Source organism: Parasteatoda tepidariorum, chromosome 9 (assembly GCF_043381705.1).
Source record: "Parasteatoda tepidariorum isolate YZ-2023 chromosome 9, CAS_Ptep_4.0, whole genome shotgun sequence".
NCBI lineage: Eukaryota > Metazoa > Arthropoda > Arachnida > Araneae > Theridiidae > Parasteatoda > Parasteatoda tepidariorum.
The window spans coordinates 75,098,906-75,121,239 of NC_092212.1; the positions used below are offsets into that span (position 1 = coordinate 75,098,906).

The 22,334-nt window shown below is 29.4% G+C and overlaps 3 protein-coding genes across 3 annotated transcripts in view; 1 reads left to right on the plus strand and 2 right to left on the minus strand.

Moving 5' to 3' along the window:
• LOC107436429 (uncharacterized) overlaps nucleotides 1–609 on the minus strand; it is a 208,279-nt gene extending 207,670 nt beyond the window's left edge. Inside the window, exon 1 of the mRNA XM_071185916.1 lies at nucleotides 562–609. The gene's annotated coding sequence lies outside the window, so the exon portion shown is untranslated. The remainder of the gene's footprint in view (nucleotides 1–561) is intronic.
• On the minus strand, nucleotides 562–20,966 carry LOC107436428 (uncharacterized). Its single transcript, XM_071185917.1, has 8 exons — nucleotides 20,828–20,966; nucleotides 19,767–19,945; nucleotides 12,102–12,204; nucleotides 10,643–10,782; nucleotides 8,914–9,022; nucleotides 5,542–5,729; nucleotides 3,745–3,841; nucleotides 562–615 (listed from the first exon to the last, which is right to left on the minus strand). Exons 1-7 carry the CDS (start codon nucleotides 20,917–20,919, stop codon nucleotides 3,768–3,770), a joined length of 885 nt encoding a protein of 294 aa, XP_071042018.1. The 5' UTR covers nucleotides 20,920–20,966; the 3' UTR covers nucleotides 562–615; nucleotides 3,745–3,767.
• Nucleotides 16,117–18,644, plus strand: LOC107437636 (Coenzyme Q4). Its single transcript, XM_016049715.4, has one exon. It carries the CDS (start codon nucleotides 16,387–16,389, stop codon nucleotides 17,188–17,190), a length of 804 nt encoding a protein of 267 aa, XP_015905201.2. The 5' UTR covers nucleotides 16,117–16,386; the 3' UTR covers nucleotides 17,191–18,644.
• Nucleotides 20,967–22,334: the final 1,368 nt, after the last annotated feature.

Genomic DNA, 22,334 nt, shown 5'->3' on the forward strand with positions numbered 1-22,334 from the left:
TAAGCTGCTATCTAAATGTATATGAATATTTATGATAAAAATCAAGAATAAACTATAAAGCAAAAGACAATAGACTTGTTTACAAATTAAAATTATAAAATTCATGAATTGTAAATACATTAAATTTAGTTTAGTCAAGGTGTAAGCATAAATTAGAGATCATGTGAGATTTAAAGCAGCGCCGAATTCCGATCACTTTATACTGTTTCATAACATTGTCCTTCATTGAAACGCCTGAATATCATGCATCACGTTTTTAATTATATATGTTATAGGAGAAACACTGTATACTACCATGATTAGGATTTGTTTTAGACAAAAATTTTCGAAAGTGACAGAATAACAAGAACATGTTATCAAAATATTTAAACAGTCAAAATTTATGCCAGAAAAAATAAGAGAAACATTTTGCAAAGTTATTCAACAGGTATAAAAATCCAATCTTTAGACTAAAACTGTTAATTAGACAAAGATCGCCATAAAAGTTTTAAACATTAACTACATTGATATTGTTTTTATAATGATAATTTTAGCTGAAAATAATAGGCAAGGAAATCTTACTAGGTGGTGCAGTTGGACAACGTGGGCATGTTGTATCTTCACTCACAATAATAGCTACAGAAAATGTAAAAATTAAATATAAGTAAAAACATCACACATTACCTATCACTCTTATCAGGGCGCATAACCAGATTTTTCAACAAAAAAAAGCACCTTTTAAGCACTCAAAAAATATTTTTAATCACTTTCCAAAAAAAAAAAAAAAAATCATAATTAGTATCTGTGCATTGATAAAAATTACTTTTTCTATTGCTTAAAGTTCTTAATTTATTAACACAAAATCAATAAAATTCAAAAACATTTTCAAAAACTTTACATAATAATGNTAATTCTTAAAGGTAATATATATGGGTGTTAAAAAAGTGATAATTTTTTAGAGCTTTATCAAATTTTTTTTCAAATTTGGATTTCCTTAAATTTGGGTATTAAACAAAGATTTAAAACATCAGTTTTTACTCTTTTTATAAAATAAAATTCCACAGTTTTACAATGAAAAAAAATTTTTTATATTACCAGCAATACTGGTCAGATAAGTAGATAAATATATACTGGTCAGATAAATTAGGACCCCCAAAAAATTATTATTATTGGTTCCACAGACAAGCAATCAATGTAAAAAGATATCCTTATTAAATATTTTTATTTATTTATAGTTTTTGATTAAAGATGAAGTTTTGGTCCATGTTTTTTCTACAAAATAACATGTTTAATCAGAATTGTGACATCTTTTATTTAAATCACTTTTTCGCTTCCTTTCACTTCACTGGTTACTTTCACTGAAATTTTTCATTTAAATCACTTTATTATTTAATTTTAAAAAAATCTAAATAGATCAGTGAAAATGTGTATGGACTAGAAAATCTTATAGTCACTGCTCCTTCAGGCCAGTGACTAAATCTCATACATATTTTGTCAATCAATGACACATTGTTGACACACTGTCAGTCAATGACGCACTCTTTTTACTCCGTTTGAAACACTAATTTTTTATTGAATACAAACATAGTATACTATAGCTTGTCTCAAGTAAGAAGTCCCCCAGACATTCGTCTGGATATGTGGCGGCGACTATGGTAAAGAGATATGACTATTTCAAGTAGGAGTGCGGGGTCACTGTTTTGGAGTGGCTTCAGCTCGGATCGGCGAGAGAAAATGAATCTCTTTCTTCGGTCTATTGTGCTAGTCCTAGACAGAAGCTACCCTTCCTAAAATGCACCATTCTTTTTTCCATAGTACCAGACGGCCTCACACTTTGTGGCGGGAGGAGTTCTTAGCTTAGACAAACTATAAGTGATTATATGAAATTATAAACTTAACATCATGTATCATTCAATTAAGGACGAAAACACATCTTGAAACTGTTTCTTTGAGCCCATTCTTTAATTACAAAAAATTATCAGAATTACAAAAATTTACACAAACACCCAAAGGAAAAGTAAGAATCATCCTTGATTGAGTATAAATAAAAAAAATTTTAAAAGAATTAAATATTTTTAAACTTACTACTTGTAGTAAGACAAGTAACAACTGCTTTATTTAAACACTTTTAAACTAGTATAAATATTTTTAAGGAAATGTTGTCCAAGAGTAAATTGCCAATTGCTAGTTTATCATGATAAAAATTGAAGGCTAAAATGGATTGGATTTGTTTGGAAAAAAGAGATGTTTTGGTCACATTCAGATAAGTTATAATAGTGTTCAAAATAAAGAAACATTGAGACAGACACAGTTTAAAGCAAAAATTTGCTTTATAACAGAATAAATAATTAAGTAATTTTTTTTAACAATTTACTGTAGCAAATTGCTAAATTCACTTCTAATTACTTGTGAATCTATTAATTACTGTAAATTAAAACAAATTTGTTGTGAATTTAAACAGTTTTTTTCTTCCTAACGGCAGGTACTGAACTTTCGTTCTTCACCTTGGAAGATGATGGAAGTGTTGCTCATTTACCGTTACCCAGAGGGCACCTGTGAACCTAAGTCACTGAGGCGATCAACATTACCTACGTCACACTGCCAGGGATACCCGTTCAGAGGGAGGGCCACATTCACACACAACAGAGGACAGCAGGATGCGTAGCCAAATCTTTCAACAAAAAATAAGCACCTTTTAAGTACTATTTAAGCACTCAAAAAATATTTTTCAGCCCTATATACATTAACAAAATGCAAAATAGTTTTCAAAGACTTCACATGATCATGATAAAATAACAAGTTTCTGCCAAAGAACTCTTTTCTTGATTAAATTAGCCATTTAAAATGCAGGAGAGATTTTTCGAATTGATATCAGAAGCTGGAAAATTAGGCCTGGAATTGAGAATATCTTGCAAATAAAGCAGAGTCTCACATGAGAGTGCAATTCACCGAACCCAGCTCAGTAGACGCATATGCGTACTCCCAAGTATTTTATCAAACATGTAAAATGATCGGCACTTTCCTACGCTATGGATCGATGGTACGCCGAAATAGATTGTGGTTAAATGAATTCTGAAAAGGTGGAATAGAACAATGAGGCACACTTTTGCATAATGCGTGGCGAAGATCGACATGGCTAAAAAAAAAATTATTTATGGAAAAGAAAAATTAAGCACTTTTTAAAATCATCCAATGAAAAAAGCACTTTCAAGGGCTTTTAAAAAACGAAAATCGGAAGTAAGCACTTTTTAAAAACGCTATGCACCATGGACAACACACGGAGAGAAACATCCATGCCCAAAGCGAGATTCGAACTCGCAGCCATGCACGCTAACCCCTTGGCCGGCAAGTCTAAATGTTGATGGGGATGTTAGGGGTTAAACTTGATAATTTTTTTGCAAAGAATTAATTCAGAGTTAAGGCTTACATTGTGCCATGAGAAAAATTAGCATATGACACTTTTTCATCAAGTCCATTTTCCAAGGAAGCAGAGTATACTAGTATGATTATGATACTTTTAGACCAAAATTCAATTAAATTGCACTCTGAAACAGCTATTTTTAGGAAATAAATTTCAATTCAAAATGTATCACACTATCTAAATAAAAAAGCAGGTAAAACACAAATGACAAGTATAGGGTAGTACAATTACCAACTTGAATAGGTTTAAAATTTTTTAATTTGTTGACTATGGATTTCAAAAATAAAAAAAGAATTTCATATTTTAATTCTGTGTTTCATAATGAAAAATAACCTTTATATTACTTGTAATGCAGATTGTAAAAACTTTAAGAAGAAAAAATATTTAACTTACTGGACAAAGTTTTACGTTGCTTTCTAGTTGTGGTAATAATAGGGACAGCTAAAAGAATAGAAAAGACCAAAATTACAAAATGGTACTCTGAAACTGTTGCTTTGTCTGCATTATGGTAAAATAACACAGTATGAAAAATGCCATTTAGATAAAATTATGTATTTTTGTATATTTTTGACTGAAAATAAAATGAATCTGAAATTATTTTTTATTCAACATGCAGCATTTTCCAAAAAATCCACATTTTAGCTTTGTGAATTTATGTTTTATAATGGTACTTCATTAGCAGTGAGACTGTCACCAACTTTTCGACCATTTTAGTGTCAAATGTCTTATCTGCCATCGCAAAGTTTTGTGCCTTTAGATGCATTACAAAATGAGATATCCAAAAATTAGCTAGTAGCTTGGCTGCTTTTCGAATATGGAAACAATATCTAATGGACCTCTTGGTTTCGATATATGAAACAAGTATCTCGTGTTCATACTGAATTATATTGCATCATTTAAAGGACAGATAAATTTGTTGTGTTGTGCAATTTATAATAACAGAAGAAATGTATCATAATTCTTAAAGGTAACATAGATGAGTGTTAAAAAAGTGATAATTTTTTAAAGTTTTATAAAAAAAAAACTTCAAATTTGGATTTTGGATTTCCTCAAATTTGGGTATTAAACAAAGATTTAAAACATCAGTTTTCAATCTTTTTATTAAATAAAAAAATTCTTTAAAAGGGTTATTCCATAGTTCTACAATGAAAAAAAAAATAATTATATTACTAGCAATACTGGTCAGATAAGTAGATAAATATATACTGGTCAGATAAACTAGGACACCCATTAAATTATTATTATTGGTCCCACAGACCAGCAATCAATGTAAAAAGATATCCTTATTAGATATTTTTATTTATTTATTTTTTGAATAAAGATAAAGTTTTGGTCCACATTTTTTTTTACAAAATAACATGTTTAATCAGATTTGCGACATCTTTCATTTAAATCACTTTTTCGCCTTCTTTCACTTCACTGGTCACTTTCACTACAGTTTTTCATTTAAATCACTTTATTTTAAAAAAAAAAAAAAATCTAATTAGAACAGTGAAAATATGCAGGGACTAGAAAATCTTACTGTCACTGGTCCTTCAGGCCAGTGACTAAATCTCATACATATTTTGTCAATCAATGACACATTGTCGACACACAGTCAGTCAATGACACACTGTTTTAACTCCGTTTGAAAGACTAATTTCTTATTGAATACAAACATAATATACTATAGTTTGTCTAAAATAAGAACTCTCCCAGACATTTGTCTGGACCTGTGGCGGTGACTATGGTAACGAGATATGAGTATTTCAAGTAGGGGTGCGGGGTCACTGTTTTGGAGTGGTTTCAGCTCGGGTCAAGGAGAGAAAGGGAATCTCTTTCTTCGGTCTATTGTGCTAGTCCTAGAGTGAAGTTTCCCTTCCTAAAATGCACCATTCATGTTTTCATAGCACCAGGTGGCCTCAGAATTTGTGGCGGAAGGAGTTCATAGCTCAGACAAACTACAAGTGATGATATGACATTATAAACTTAACATTTTAACATCATGTATCATTCAATTAAAGAATACCATTCCTTAATTACAAAAACTAATCAGAATTACAAGAATTTACACAAACACTCAAAGGAAAAGTCATCCTTAATTGAGTATAAATAAATAAAAAATACAAAAATTTAAAAGAATTAAATATTTTCAAACTTACTATTCGTAGCAAAACAAGTAACAACTGATTGATCTGGATAAGTTGTAGTAATAATTACATCTGGTTTATCATCATTCGGAATTGGAACCATTATAATAGAAGCATCAATTGTAATAAAAGCATCGACAACCCATAATTCACACGCTTTCAATGCAGAGTGGAAGCAAACTTTGACTTTTTTATACAATCTAAAACAGAATAAATATATTTTAAAAAAGAATGAAGCATTCACAGATATAAATACTGCATGAACATTAGCATATAATCCAGGATTGGCATGATTAAATTACAAGATTTAAATCATTGGAATTATGGAAAAAAAAACAATGATTTAAATCAACTATGATTTTTTTAAATAAGATTTAAACTAATTGATTTTTTAAAAATAAATCATCAAATAGAAATACATTTATACAATATTTGTAAATATGTTCTTTTGATTTTAATTTTATTTAAAATTTCATTTGATTTATAAGGACATTTAATCTAAAGAAATAGTGAGACTAAATGTAAAAAGAGTGGTGTTAAACTTTTAAATTAGAATTTTCCATTTGCTGTTATTTTCCAATAATAAACATATTTCAATTATACCCATTTAGTTTAATGCTTATTTAAATAAAAGTGTTTTTAAAACTTAGTATTTCATTAGTGCATATCAGTAATGAAAAAAAAAACATGTTCTACAAAGAGAATTTTTTTTCCTTTATGTATTTTGATCTAAACTAATTTACTCTTAATTGGATATTTAACTGACAAATTGCCTTCCTATCTTTAAAATTTTAGGATGTTGAGCAAAATTAAATAATAATTTTAGTTAGAAATATAAGCTAATTTAACTATATTACTATTTTAACACATTATATTTTGACATTATATTTATTAAATTGGATATTTAACTCACTAATTGCCTTTCCTGTCTATAAAATTTTAGGATGTTGAGCTTAAAGAAAACTAAATAATTATTTCAGTTTGAAATATTATCTATTTTAGATATATCATTATTTTTAAATATTATATTTTAACATTATATTTATTAAATTGGATATTTAACTGACAAATTGCCTTCCTATCTTTAAAATTTTAGGATGTTGAGCAAAATTAATTAATAATTTCTTAGAAATGTTAGCTAATTTAGCTATATTATTATTTTAAAATATTATATTTATTAAATTGCATATTTAACTCACTAATTGCCTTGTTATCGATAAAATTTTAGGATGTTGAACTTGAACAAAATTAAATAATTATTTTAGTTAGAAATATTAGTTTTTAGATATATCATTATTTTTAAATACTATATTTGGGCATTATATTTATTAAATTGGATATTTAAATGACAAACTGCCTTCCTATCTTTAAAATTTTAGGATGTTGAGCCTGAACAAAATTAAATAATAATTTTAGTTACAAAAATTAGCTATTTTTAGCCATATTATTGTTTTTAAATAAAGTTATTATTAATAAATTTGATAAAATGATTTGCCAGATAAATGTAAAAAAATTATGATTTAACTTAAATGAATCTAATTTATATATATTTTTTAAATTATGATTCTTTGCAACCTGATAAAAACTAATACACACAGAAATAGAAAAGAATGTAAATTTAATATGTAGAAATTCAGTTCAAATTTAACAATTATATAGATTTTATTATTTCATCAAAAAATAACTGTTTAAAAGAGGATTATTTTTAAAATCTGCCTAAATGTGCACATTTTAAACAAAATCAGTACAAAAAATTAGACTATAAATCAAAATTAGGGAAGAAATCAGAACCAAAAATTACTGCTCAATGAATTAAACGTTTTAAAAACATTGATTTTATGCCACACATAATTATTTATTAAGAGGAAAGTTGGAAAAAAAACAGGCAAACCTCAAACACTGCACTTAAGACTAAATTACTGCTACATACCTGCCAACAATGGATAAATAAAATAATGGAGATTTTACTAGCAACATTTTTTAGGTTACTAGTAATGTTTTACATCATGCATAATCATGAAGTCAAAAATAAAAATTCAAAATTGGAAATAATGTAAGCACTCACATTTAGCGAGGTAAAAAATATGTATGTAAATCTTAATCTAAAGAAAATTTTTTTAAACCATGATTTAAAATTACTCCAACGATTTTATTTTATAACCATCGTTGAACAGCCAGACCAATTTTTTGGGTTTACGACTACTAATGTTCAACTTCATAGCCTTGTAATTTTGAACACAATCCAAAAGTCGAAGAAACAAGTATCTGCAGAAATTTGCCTTCGTCAAGGACATTTTGATGGAACTAACTCGCATTTGCATCACATGGAGACGAAAAAAACTGAAAACTCCCATGGTTAGCCTGACAGCAAGGGGAATCTAACCCATGATACCAATGAAGATATTTTTCCCTAAACTATTAACACTCAACATGCTGCAGCACTGGCTGTTGAGGAATAAGAGAAGTATTTTTCGTCATCAGCGGATATTTTATCGCCTAAATTATTTCAAAATTTTTTGTTAACAAATACGGAGAAATTTGAGAATGTACGGGTAAACAAGAGATAGTCATAAAATACAGGAGTCTTCATTAAAAAACAGGAGTCTTTGCAGGTATGCTGCTATAATTTTTCAGAAATTACATAAAACTAAATACAGTCAATAGACATGATTTAGAGATGAATGAAAGAAGGTGAAGGCATTTTGGTAGTCAATGCCAATTTTTTTTAAAAAAACTTTTATATGAAAAATTAAAAGTCTTACTCCTGCGATTTTGGGTAACTTTAAGATCTTTTTTTTTTTTTTTTAAGCTATTAACTTTAATTATTGAACTAAGTTTTGCTTCACAGTTAAAACAAGCTGCTTCCTTTTTGTTAAGTGGCATTGTTGGATAAAACCAGGACCTTGTTAGTTAGACATTACTGTAAAAAAGAGCAAGTTACCAATGAAAATCACAGATAAACATGTACAGTGATTTAACTGTAAAGGGTGAGCACATGAAGCCTGTAGCAATTGTTTTGTTAAAATTAGTCTGGTACTTTTATGAGTAAATACTTACAGCATTTTTGTGCATTGAGGATATGATAACCTAATATTATCACTACCCTTTAAATTCAGACAGCAGAGGTCATTATAGTGGTTATTATATATAAATTTCAACAGTATTATAGATTATTATTAATATATATTTGAATAAAATTATAATAAAACCCCTACAATTATAATTTAAGAACTAGCCTACATTATAAAAAATAAATAAGTTATTAAACTCTATGATTTAAAAAAAAAAAATTTAAATAATAATTTCTGAGATTTTAATTGTAAAATTGGCTTTAAAGAAGTTTTTCTTTAAACTTTGTTCAGAAATATATATCTACATACTTACATTTTATCTTTTCTGTTGTTGATATGTTGCTGAATATTTACAGCATACAAGAAAAATTTCGATGAGCAATCCTTCATGCTATCAGAATCAATAGAATCACTACACTCATCTAAATATACAAAAACACAGATACTTTACAATGTATTTTTGACTTTTAGGGCTTCCATTATTGCAATTAACAATTACAATTATTTAAGTTATCTTATTATCAATTATTTTAGTGTAGCATAAATTAATAGTATAAACAGTATGTAAAATTAAAAACAGAAAACCAGATTAACTTTTGATCCAGTGATCGTATTTTCAAATACTTGGATGCAATAGACTGAAGGATTGATCTAAAATTTGAAGCTTATTAGACAAAGTATTAAGTTATAAGAAAAAGACACAAAAAGGCCCTTTCACTGAAAAAAGAACATTTTTTTTATTATTATTCAGAGTGCGTAGCCAAATCTTCCAATAAAAATAAGCACATTTTGAGTACTTTTTAAGCGCTCAAAAATTATTTTTAAGCACTATATACATTAACAAAATGCAAACTAATTTTTAAAGACTTTACATGATCATGATAAAATAACTAGTTTCTGACTAAGAACTCTTTTCTTGATTGTATTAGCCATTATAAAATGATCAACAGATTTTTTAGTTCAATATCAGAGGGAGGAAAATGAAGTCTGGAATTGAGAATATCTTGCAAAATGCAACAGCGTTGCATATGAGAGTGCAATAATCTCACCTAACCCAGCTACGCAGACGCACATGCCGACTTGCAAGTATTTCATCAAACATGTAATATGATTGGTGCTTTCAAGCGCTATGGACCGATTTTACGCCGAAAATCGACATGGTAAAGAAAAAGATCGCATTTTCGAAAAGGAAAAATTAAACACTTTTTAAGAACATCCCATGAAAAAAGTGCCTTTAAGGGCTTTTAAAAAACGAATATTGAAAATAAGCACCTTTAAGTACTTCTTAAAAACGCTACGCATCCTGTTTTTATTATTGATACGATTCCTGACACTCAAAATGTATAGTCCAAATAGTTTAGTAAAGATAGCAGTTGCAAGCTAGAACCCTTAAATCCCTAAATGGTCGCATAATTTTGAATAAAAAAATGGTTATAAAAGTGCCCACTTGTTTTATTCAAGAAAATAATATATAACTAAGTGTATGTACACCATATTTACCCATTGTTAATTGTTAGCTTGAAATTAAAAAAAAAGAGTGCTGACATCTAGTTTAAAATAAAATATAGCTAAACACATTGCAAAGAGTCTGGTACTGCCACCTGGTGTATAGATAAAGAGATATACATGATTCCAGGCATAAGAAATAGTTTGTTTTAATCCACTTGGTATGTTACTTTAGAACACTCCAGCCTGGAAATGTCACAGGCATGAAATGTAGAAAGCAAAATTTAACCATGTCAATTTGACAGGAGCGAGAAGGAAGGAGTTTATGTTAATTTCACTTTTCAGGCATTTCGCTATGTCTCGAAGAAAAATATGCATATTAAAAAACAAAATTTCGAGTTATGAAAATAGACACAAAATTGTACTTATTTTAAAGTACACACAAAAAAAAACATTTTTAGACTATCACAATAGCTTTGTTTTTTAACAAAATGTTAAAAATTAAAATAATCAAACAGTAAAAATTTAAAAAATATGAAAGGTGGCAGCTCATATTTTAAAAATAATTATCAGTACAGTTAATAATTATCAGTTACCTTTTCCTTTCTTTCTCTTCATATAGTCCTTAATAATTGCAATGACATGGTGGAATAATTCGTTAAACTGTGAATAATTGTCCAAATTACAACCCTTTGGTGCAGTACGCTTTAAGCATTTGTCCACATTCTGCATCACTCTAAAAAATATTACAAGAATCTAAATTAAAACTACTAATTAAAATAAATAAAGCATCAGCAATAATGAATGAGTTATGAAATTTTAGCAATACTTTATTCGAATTTTAAGTATTGTCTTTTCTTACTTTTTAAAAATTTCTTTTCTTTTTACTTCTAGTATTCTTTTATCACATTTATAGAACTCAAACATCGAATAAAATTGCTTGTACTCAGAATATGATACTTCACTATTTTAAAATTTTGCTTAAATAAAATTACTACTGTTCCAAATGTGAATCGTCACTATTTTAATAGTTCGCTTAAAAAAAATTACTTGTACTCAGAAAGTGAATCCTTTAGTTAATGTCTAGTTCATTATAATTTAGTTAATGTCTAGTTAATTTAATAATAAAAATTTTTCAACAAATATGACAAATTTTCCGCTAACACTGTCTGAGGATATTATACGTGAATACTTAATAGTAAGTTAGTTCTTTTAAGATTAGGGACATTGGATTTTAAAACATGAATATGAATACAATTTACCATATTATTGATTTAAAAAATGTATGGATACAAATCGCAATGTTCGATTTTACACATGAATAAGAATTACAATGTATAATTTTTAGCTTGCATGAATACGAATTGGTATGTGCATCTTTTAATTCAGGGTAAATACGAAAAGCGCTGTTTGATATTAAAATTGGGTAAATATGAATCTCTATATTGGCAGAATCTGCCACAGTTTCAAACATTCAAAATGAAGAAAATCTAATAATAAACACAAATTAAATTGGCAGAAGAATCACATGTATGTTAACATGAGATAATGGGAAGAATTTTGAAGTTTTCATTAACGAGAGTTAATGAAAGCTTCAAAATTGAAATTTAAGACTGTGGAACACAGAAGAAATTTTATCAAATTTTAAGTTTTCTATTTGAGTAAGTTCAAGAACTAATGGTCTTAAGGTACACAGATTTCAGCCAAATTCACGATAAAAGAACACCGTTTCAGGTTTTACCGGAAGGATGACATGAAAAACCTAGAATTCTGGAACCGAATTCCTACACCTGGAATAGAATCACCCCTGATAGATATAATCTAATTCACTATTCAGAGATACAGCAACTTGAGTTGAATTTCTGCAATTATTTATTCGAAACATTTTTCTCACAGTGTTTAAGATATTTGGAAGTTATAAAAGCCTCTAATCATTCATTTCGAAGTTTGAATAGTTAGAATCCTATGGAATATACAATAAAATCAGCTATTTTTTTGTACAATAGCAAAATTAGCAGTTATAAAAAGTTATTTGAATACCAGTTAATTAAATACCTCTTAAGTTTTCGTTTTTTCTTTATTGTAGCATGACAGCATTTTTTCAGTTCTTTTATCCATGTGCCTATTTTACTCTCATCGCATGAATCGTGCGAAGGATCTATACAGTAAAAAAATCATTATTAAGAATAAATTTAAATTTAAGATATAGCACCGAAAAACTAATTTTCTAATACTCAGATATAATATATTTTAGTCCGTACTAATAAAATATTGTTGTATTAATATTTAACTAAAAATCATTGAACTTATATTCACTTATTTATAATTATGGACAACCCCAAATTCTTTTTCCAAATATAATGTAATTAACATGTTTAAGTTATTTTTGTAGAAAAGAAAAATCATATTATATTTACTGCTTTTTTTTTTTTTTTAAATTTTGTAAAACTGAAAAAAAGGAGAAAATAAAAAACTTTAACCTTTTTTTGTACCAAAAATCAAAAACCTTCCAAGTCTCAAATCTTATTGGAAATAAGAGTTTGACTTCTTAATGTCATAGTTATATGCATTAACTTTATTTTCACAGAAAGTCAAACAGGTTTTAATATTCAATACATCTGCCATAATTATTAGTGATTTAGAAACTTTTGACAGTATTTCTCTTTTTACTCTGTTAAAATAATAATTTCCAATCGCTATTATGTATATTTTTACTAAATTTTTTGTCAAGGGTTTTAAAAAATATAAAGGAAATTATTATTGGTTATTGCAGATAGGGCTAATGATAATGCTGCAAGGGTTAAAGGCCATTATTTTTCGTTAACAACTAAATTCAAATGAAATATTTTTAATAATCTTAGGTAATACTAACAATTAATGCATTGTAGAAGTTATGAAAGGTTTGAAGATTTCCATATTGATTCTACACCAAAAAAATTCGAAGTTAAGGTGACAAGTGAGCAGTGGAATGTGGTAAATTAAAAAAAAAATAATAATAAATAAAGCAACACAGAAGGAGACAAATTTGATAAGCATAACTTTTAGTAACCCCTTGAGAACTAAAAAATGTAACGAATAGTGTTGTGGCCTAAAAACCGAATATTCGGCCAAAACAATTGACCGAATAGTAACTTGTTTGATTTTCTTTTTAAAAAAAGAAATCAGCAATAAATGTTCTTTTTTTATGCAAGAATAAGTTTAGTTATTATTAAAAAATAATCAAAACTTAGCTGTATAAATGGCATGGGGCAAAGCAAAAAAAACAAACTATAATAGAACATAAGATGAAATAATTAGATATTAAGATAATTAGTAACATTTAAGATTAAAAAAAAAAACAGACAAATAGCTAAATTAGTCAGTTTAGCAGGGGCCCCCATCAGGGGGGAAGGTGGACGCACGATGAGCCCACTTAAAGTTTGGGGGGGGGGGATTTNCGTTACTGGATACAGGGGCCCCCACTAGGGGGAGGTGGGCTCCCGATGCGCCCACTTAAAGCTTGGGGGGGGGGAATTTTTATACTAAATAAAACGAATAGTTTGGGGGGGGGAATTTAGAATTTTTCCCAAGAGCTTGGGGGGGGGCACTGCAATTTAGTATTCGCCCAAAACAATTGGCAGAATACCAAATATTCAGTGCTCGAATAGCAATTTGTTTTTTTAAAAAAAATCAGAAATAAATGTTTCTTTTAACATATGAGGTTCAGTCATTATTGAAAGATAATCAAAACTATATAAATGGCATGGGGTAAAGCAAAAAAAAACTGTCATGTATATAAAATATATAATATAAAAAAAAACTATAAAAAACTATAAGATAAAAAATAATTAGATATTAAGACAATTAGTAACATTTAAGATGAAAAAAATAGACGAATAGTTATTGAAAAAAAACAAAGTTGCAATCTCGTTTCAATTCTTCAAATTTCGTTTTTCTATTTCATAACATTTATTAACAACATTACATAACATTTATTAACAAGTTTTAGAACTTAACAAATACGAGGCACATCCAGAAAGTAAGTTTCCTGATTTTTTTTAAAAAAAGAACTCACACTTTCAGGAACATATTTATTGGCAACAAGTACAGCAATGTTTCGGCTATTTTTCAACTTTGCCACCACCAGAATTGAGACGTTTGTCTTATCGTGGGATCAACTTTTGTATCCCTCTGTCATAGAACTCTGCCATCTGTGAATGGAACCAGCGTGTGACAGACGTCTACCGTTACTGTGAAACACTGCAGAAATTGTGACGTGCCATTCAAAACAAGAGTCATGAAATGCTTATTGCAGGTGTTGCGCTTTTCCACGACAATGCTTGTCCACATACGGCACGACACACAGTAGCTGTTTTGACGGAATTTGACTAGGAGTTGTTTGATCATCCACTCTACAGCCCTGATATTGCTCCCAACAATTTTCATGTTTTCTTGCACCTCAAGAAATTCCTGTCCTCCGCTGAGCATTTTGGCAATGACCAAAAGCTGAAGACATTTGTCACACGCTGGTTCCATTCACAGACGGCAGAGTTCTACAACAGAGGGATACAAAAGTTGATCCCACGATAAGACAAGTTTCGCAATTCTGGTAGTGGCTATGTTGAAAAATAGCTGAAACATTTCTGGACTTGTTGCCAATAAATATGCTCCTGAAAGTGCGAGTTCCTTTTTTTTAATATATAAATTAGAGAAACTTACTTCCTGGATTTGCCTCGTATGTGTAAAAGCTATTTCAAATAATGCATACGTATAGTGAAAAATGTGATTTTTAGATTATTCTTCATTAAATCTATTCTAATTCACCATATAAATAACTTGTTGAAAAATGCTTTTTCAATAAACTTTTTGCGAAATACTAGGCCAAACATACGACCAAACGAATATAGTTGAGAAAAAGACCGAATACGGATTAACGGCCAAATATTTGTAACATTCTTACTGAGAAAGATTGCATATTTTTTCAAAGAAGATAAATCCTTTGGCACCTTGGTGATTCTAGTTGATGTGAAAAAGTACCGATGATACGGAAATATCCCCACATACACTTATTTAACTACTTAAAAATATGTTTATAAAAAAAATATGTTGATGAGAACAAATTATGACTTAGGATATTTGAGTATCTGCTTACGCCAAATAAAACTACAAAGGTATCAAAAAATAATTTGTTCTAGTACTTTCGCTTAGTCTGTGCATACAGAGCACTCTTCCTGCCATATATCCACAGCTGTGGCGGCAAATATGGTTACGATATTCAACTGTTTCAGGTAGGAGTGTTGGGTCAATATTTAAGGCAGTTTTTTGCTCGGCTTGAGGACTGAAAGATTATATTTTTTCCGCTTACTGCGAACTTGCCCCCCAAAATAAGTAGTATAATAGTCTTTGCCAAAATTGTGAAGGTCCCTCTTTGAAATGCGCTATGCCATGTTACCATAGCAGCACGGCCTTAAATTTTGAGGCGAGAGGAATTCTTAAAATAGAGAGTTTATACGAGATATATCCTTCCAGTTTGACCTCTTCTGTGTTGCTTTTTATGGAAATATTTCCCTAACATAACCCTAAAAAGTAAGTAAAAATCAGAAGAAAAAAAAACAATGGCTTTTAGTTTCTTTTGCAGGGTAAATTTTAAACACGAGGCTCTAACTGAAAAAAAGGGAGTGAGGAAAATCCCTTTCTCAACAGCTTTGAAATTAGTTGGAAATAAAAGTCGAAAACGTATTTTAATAGAATCCTTCTTGATGTAAACATCAAACTGAAACCAATACAAACAATTTTCGCGGCGGGCTGATGTCGCGGTTACTGGTTAGTCATTATCTTCTTATATAAATAATAAAGTTTGCTATTCTTTAAAAAATTGATAAATTCATTTGAAAAAAATCATTAAACTTGAGTAAAAAGTGCTATATTTGATCTTCAAATCAACTTTCTTCATAAATTCGTCTTAAGACTTGCGAAACATTGACTTCGCTCCTGTAAAGTTTTAGTGACGTACTAGACTGCTAAAAAAGAAGAAGTAGCAACATTCATGTAAAGATCGAAATACTAAACTGCTTCAACTTTATCAACCGAACTGAGCGTATTTATTTCGTAAAGTAGAATTATTTATGATGTGAAACCGCTTCTTATAAAGCTCGACAAGTTTATTCAATGTCATAAATTCTCTACGGTTGATTTAATATTGTTTCGCTAGTTTTTCTTGATTTATTATCTTTTTGTTTATTCGTCGTTTTGTAGGGCAAGTTGCGTATGAGTTCGACTGAATATGATATCTATAATCGTTTAAAATTAAATTTGTTTCTTCAAAACTTTACAAATAACAATCTTAAATTATAAATTTGCCATGATGCGGTTTGGTTTTGGTCGATCTGCTCATTTAGTGCAGATTGCCAAATTTAGTACTCAATCAAACAAGTTTTCTGCTGAAAAAGAAATTAACCAAGTGCTTTATGAGAGAGGGCAGCAACTGTATGATACTCATATTCCAACATCTTTTATTCAAAAATGTTTGCTTGTTTTCGGTTCTTCCATCATGTCCATATCTGATGTTTATCGCCATGATATGATTGCTGTGTTGGGGGAGACTACCGGCGTTTCAGCTGCGAAAAAAATACGGGAAAAAATGTTGAACGATCCTGAAGGGAAGTCAATATTAGATGAAAGGCCTAGAATAAATTCAGCGACTTTAGATTACGATTATTTACGCTCACTTTCTCCGAATACTTTAGGACGAACATATTTAGCTTTTCTAGAAAATCATCATGTTACTCCTGATTCTAGACGAGAAGTGACTTTTGTTGATGATGATAGTATATCTTATGTTATACAAAGATATAGAGAAGTACATGATTTGAATCATGCTATTCTTGGTATGCCTACGAACATGCTCGGTGAGGTAGCTATAAAATGGGTTGAGGCAATGCAAACTGGTTTTCCTATGTGTATTAGTGCTGCGGTTATTGGGCCTGTACGATTTAAACCGAAGCAGAGACAAAAATATGTGAAATCTTATCTACCTTGGGCTATAGAATGTGGACATAAAGCAAAGTTTTTAATGAATATTTACTATGAAAAGAGATGGGATCAAGATTTGTTAGACTTAAAAGAAGAGCTAAATATACCTGAATTTAATTCTGAAAGTGATTAAAAATAATATTTGTGTTACAGAACCATCTTGGATGGTTCATGAAATCTCGATTTTCTTTAAAATTGTTTTATTTTTCTTAAATATATTGGATTCGTTTTTGAAATGATTATTTTTATCAAAATTAATTATGAATTTCTGTGAAAAAAAATTATCTCTTTTTTTTAACCTTTTCCTTGCAGCTGGTACAACACATGGACCACATTTGATGGTAGAGCATGGTACACCGTAGGCAATCAATATTTTGGAAAATACATATAGGATGTGAAAATAATTTTAATTTATTGGTCTCATAAATGCTAGTGGATTTTAGCTTGGAAGCTGTTCCGTATTCACCACCTTTTATATTTTTAAAATCCTTGCATAGCTGCCAACTCTACTGAATTACTGGATTTTGCCAGTTTATCTTGGTCTACTGGTTTAATTAAAATTCTCCTGTTTTTTGCACTTTGTAGAAAATTCCCTAAAATTGAGTAAGTTTTCTAAAAAAATCCCTATAAAATAAAATTTTTGTATAGATTATTACTTGAATATTCAAATAACTATTACTAACACAAAATGAAGTGAACTTCATTTATAGAAATCAGTTCAAAACTTTATTTTTATTCAGAACTCTCTTTTTAAATTAATTAAAAAAAATCTTTTAATTAATTGATGAATTATACTTTGATGAATTAAATGCCTATTAATGTTTGAAATTATGAGTAAACAAAATATGGAATATTTTAAGTATGCTTAATGTTAATCATAACTGGAAAATATTGCAGTTTTTATATTTTGATGACTAAAAATATTCCCTATGTGTAAAATATTTAGTACATTATGCAATAATTATCATGAAATTTATATTATTTCGTACTGGATTTTTTTACTATCCATGTCGGTAACGAAAGAAAATGTCTATATATTATGCAAATAAGAGACTTCAAATTACTATTAAAAGGATGAAAATTCAAAAATATCCTTAAAATCCAATAAATCACTTCTTAGGTAGTTAGAACTAAAATCATTGAAACCTGTTTGATTGCCAGAAGATATGAAAATGAGTTGATTGGTGATTTCTAGAAATACTATTTCCAAATTTCATCAAAATTTTTTTTAATTTTCTTTTTTTTTAATGTTTCTCATTCTGTTTTTCTGACTACTACTAAGGTTTCAACACCATTTTTATTTTTTTTCTTAACTAAAATCTTATAATTTGCAACCTGTAATTGTATGCTTTTTCACTTCATTCTTTTCAAAGATTCTAAAAATATATTAAAGACAGACTCTATGGTATACTCTATATACTATAATTTGCTTATTCATTTTATATAGTTTATTTATTGTGCATTAAAATTTTGTTATGGATTGTTTGTCTGTTATTTGAAATGTTATGCATTTTGAATTGAAATAGTTTATGCATAAAAATATTTCTATAAAAATATTACAATAAAAATATTATTTGTTCTTGTTAAGGATTTGTCATTATTTGTGTCTTACACACAATGTTTAAACTTTACGGAATTTCAAATTCTTTACTTAATATGGTACTAGTACTTTAATTTTCACCGTACTAGAGTTGCACAGTGGGCTGTTGGAGACAGTCTGGGAAACATCCCTGAGAATGATCCAGAGACAACATACCTATGTCACATCATCAAATATTGTTTCTTTAAAAAAATTTATTTATATGTTTTTATTTCTTTTTTTAGTTATATATTCTGAGATTATTTTCTTTATGGTTATGAGTTTTCATTGTAAAACTTTATTTAAGCTCAATATTCTTGAAAAGGTAATACGAGAAAAAAAACCCAGAAAAAGTGACCTTAGAGAATGATCATGTGGAATTAGGTCCCATTTTCATCTAGCCTTAGATTCATTTTTTTCAATTTAGTGTGTTATTTGATGTTAGATTTTTGAAAATTAGTACAATTTTTTTTAATGAAATTCTTCATATTGTAATTTAGGTTGAACAATCAGAACATTTTACTTTTTAATCAAAGATAGCCTTAAAAAAAACACTCATTACGTTTTATTTTTTTTATATCTCGCAGGGATAATCCTTTCATTATATTTCAATATTTGGTCTTTACTGTTTTTTATTTTTTTTAATAAAAAAAAGAAATAAAATTATTTTAGAAATTAAATTTTTTTAATAAAAAAACATACATTTAAAATTCGATTTCGATTAAGAAACTAATCACCCGATATCGTTCGAATTTTGTATTTTACTTTGAAAAATTATATTTCTAAAATGATGTAAAAATTTGTCTACCTCACAACTCAAAATAATTATGGTTATTGATAAAAAAATAAATTAGTGTTAATTTTTTTGCAATTATTTTTGGATTAAAAATTTTCATAATTGTGTGCAAAATCGAGTTAAGAACCCGGAGTGTTGTTTCATGGTCACCGAGGGACAAAATAAGCCATGTTTAGATCCTTTTCTAATATACTAAAGAATAAAAAAAATATTTTCGAGGATTTATTTATTTTGAAGGGGGAACAACGCATGGTTCTTGAACAATCCGGGTAATTTGGACAATCCAGTTGATCAGCGCTTTTCTGTATTTAAAAGTACCTGAAATTGTACTTACAATGAGGATAATCATCTTCCGCTCCTGCTTCAGCCTTTCGTGCCGATTCAATTTCATCCACCCAGTCCGTTATTTTTCCTCCATGACCATCCACTGCCCCAATAATTATTTCTATCAGCCTGTCAAGAGCATCTTCTGGACAGGCTTTGAACGCTTCCTTCACACATGAATTTACTTTCCTATGATTACAGTATGATTTAGTTTCTAATATATAAAAAAAAAATAGTATTTTTTAGTGACATTGGTTTTAGGCTTGGGCGTCTCTATTGCAGAGGTACCCAAATGTTGTTCCACGGAACCCTAGAAGGAAAATTAACCTTCGTGGTGGACTTTTTGAGAAAGCTAACTCACATTTTCGGAACACGAGGAGGATAAACACGAAACCTCCCACGGTTAGCCTGATGGAAAGGGGATTCTAGCCAATTATCCGCCTACCGCTGAGGATATTTTGCAACACTGTGGTTGGTACGAGTCGGGAATAAAATTCGTATCAACCATCCAACGCTGTTGAATGGTTATTTGTTTTGTATTGTATCAATGTAGGTACATATCAAACTTCATTAAAATCGGTCCAGTAGTTCTAGAGATAATCGACCAAGTCTGCAAATTCTCTTAATTTCCTACACCATTACATAAACGATTCCATATCTTGGAAAAGTTCTTCCATTCTGGGATTTATAGACAATTAACGGCGGATTCTATAGTTAGTCTAAAATAGGAACTCCCCCAGACATTCGTCTGAACCTGTGACGGTGACTATGGCAACGAGGTATGACTATTTCAAGTAAAGGTGCGAGGTCACTATTTTGGAGTAGTTTCTGCTCGGGACGACAATAGAAAGGGAATTTATTGTGTTAGTTCGGTTTATTGTGTTAGTCCTAGAGTGAAGCTACCCTCCCTAAAATGCGCCATTCTTGTTTCCATAGCACCAGGTGGCCTCAGACTTCGCGGCGGGAGGAGTTCTTAGCTTAGACAAACTATACTAACCAAGTGTGTTTACAAAGCGGCGTGGTAGCGGTAATCGTTACGCGCAGTGTAAGATTATGACATAGATTTCTTACCCAGACACTTCCTCGTTCCTTGTTCCATTCCTGACGCACATTGCGTAAACATAAAACTGATTTTTACAGTCTAATTTGTCGTAGTCAAGCATACTGAAGCAAAGCCTGCTTGCACTGTAGTTTTTCTTTACTTCTGATCTGTGCCCTGCATGATTGTAAAATTATTTTTTTTTTCAAAAGGAGTAAATAAGATTAATATAAATGAGTACAAAAGATTCACATGTAAATACTTACTTAGAATTTCCAAAATTTTCAAAGCATAATCTCTTACTATGAATACTAGAGACTTCATCGCATGGTGAAATGCTTCTTGGTGATTCATTATGCAGGCATACTGCGTGTGATCCTCGATGCATTCTGAGATATGCTCCAAAATGCTGGAATTTAACGTTACAAGTTCAGATACGAAAGATTGGTTTCTTTACTGCCAAAGTTGACTTTAAACTAGTTTAAACTTAGTTGATTTGATTTTAATCAATTTACTTGAAATTTTATCTAGTTATTTAAATTTTTGCTTGTTTTTAGGCAGGTTAAAGTCAAAACATTGCTCTTGCTCGAAAAATTTATATCAATCAACAGTGGCGTACGCAGAATTTTTTCAAGGGGGGAGTTCATAATTTTCTGAAGCTGCTAAAAGAAATTAGAGTATGTAATAAAGAACTATTATTTCCCTAATTTAGACAGTTTTGACTTTTTATTTAGACAACATTGTTTAGTTAAATTTTGATTTGATTTTTTAAGTTTAAGAACATAATGTAATATCTTCTCGCATGTAATATCTTCTGAAAAAACTCCAATGTCATATGGGTGAGAAGTAACACTTTGAGGGCCACTTTCACATTCATCAAGTTTTGTTATACTAGAAACGCTTTCTTCAACGAAAGTATCACATTTCTGTACAACAGAAAAACTTACATTGTACTCCGTTCCCCCTTTTATATAATTTTTCACCGCATCTCCAAAATTCTCGAATTGTCTCAAAGACGACAGAACGTCTAAGATACCAGAATCATCGCGTAAGGACCTCGCGAATGACAGCCAGTCTCGAAAACTATCGCGACTTTCAGAACATAAGGGAACCAGTCCATAACAGTATCACGTGAATTTGGTTTCAAAAGTACAACCCTATTATAGTAAATGTTTTTTTCAGTATTCTGAGAAATACCGTGAGAAAAAAAGGTAGGCATTAGACAAATAAAAATATATAGTCTTAAAAAATAATACCCGCATAATTTCTACTAAAATTTTTATTTTTGCCATTTTGTTTGAGCTCAAGGGGGGTGTTCAAACCCCTAAACCCCTCCCTTGCGTACGCCACTGTCAATCAACAAATTTATAGCCTATAAGTATAAAATCAACGAAAGTAAATGCAAATAACAAAAGAACTTTCGTTCAAGTGTCACAGAAATCTTAGGGCATTTTTTTAAAAAAATAACAGAAAAATAAATAATATTTTGGTTGTTTTACATATGCACTTAATTAACAAACAATAATTAATTTTCAAAAA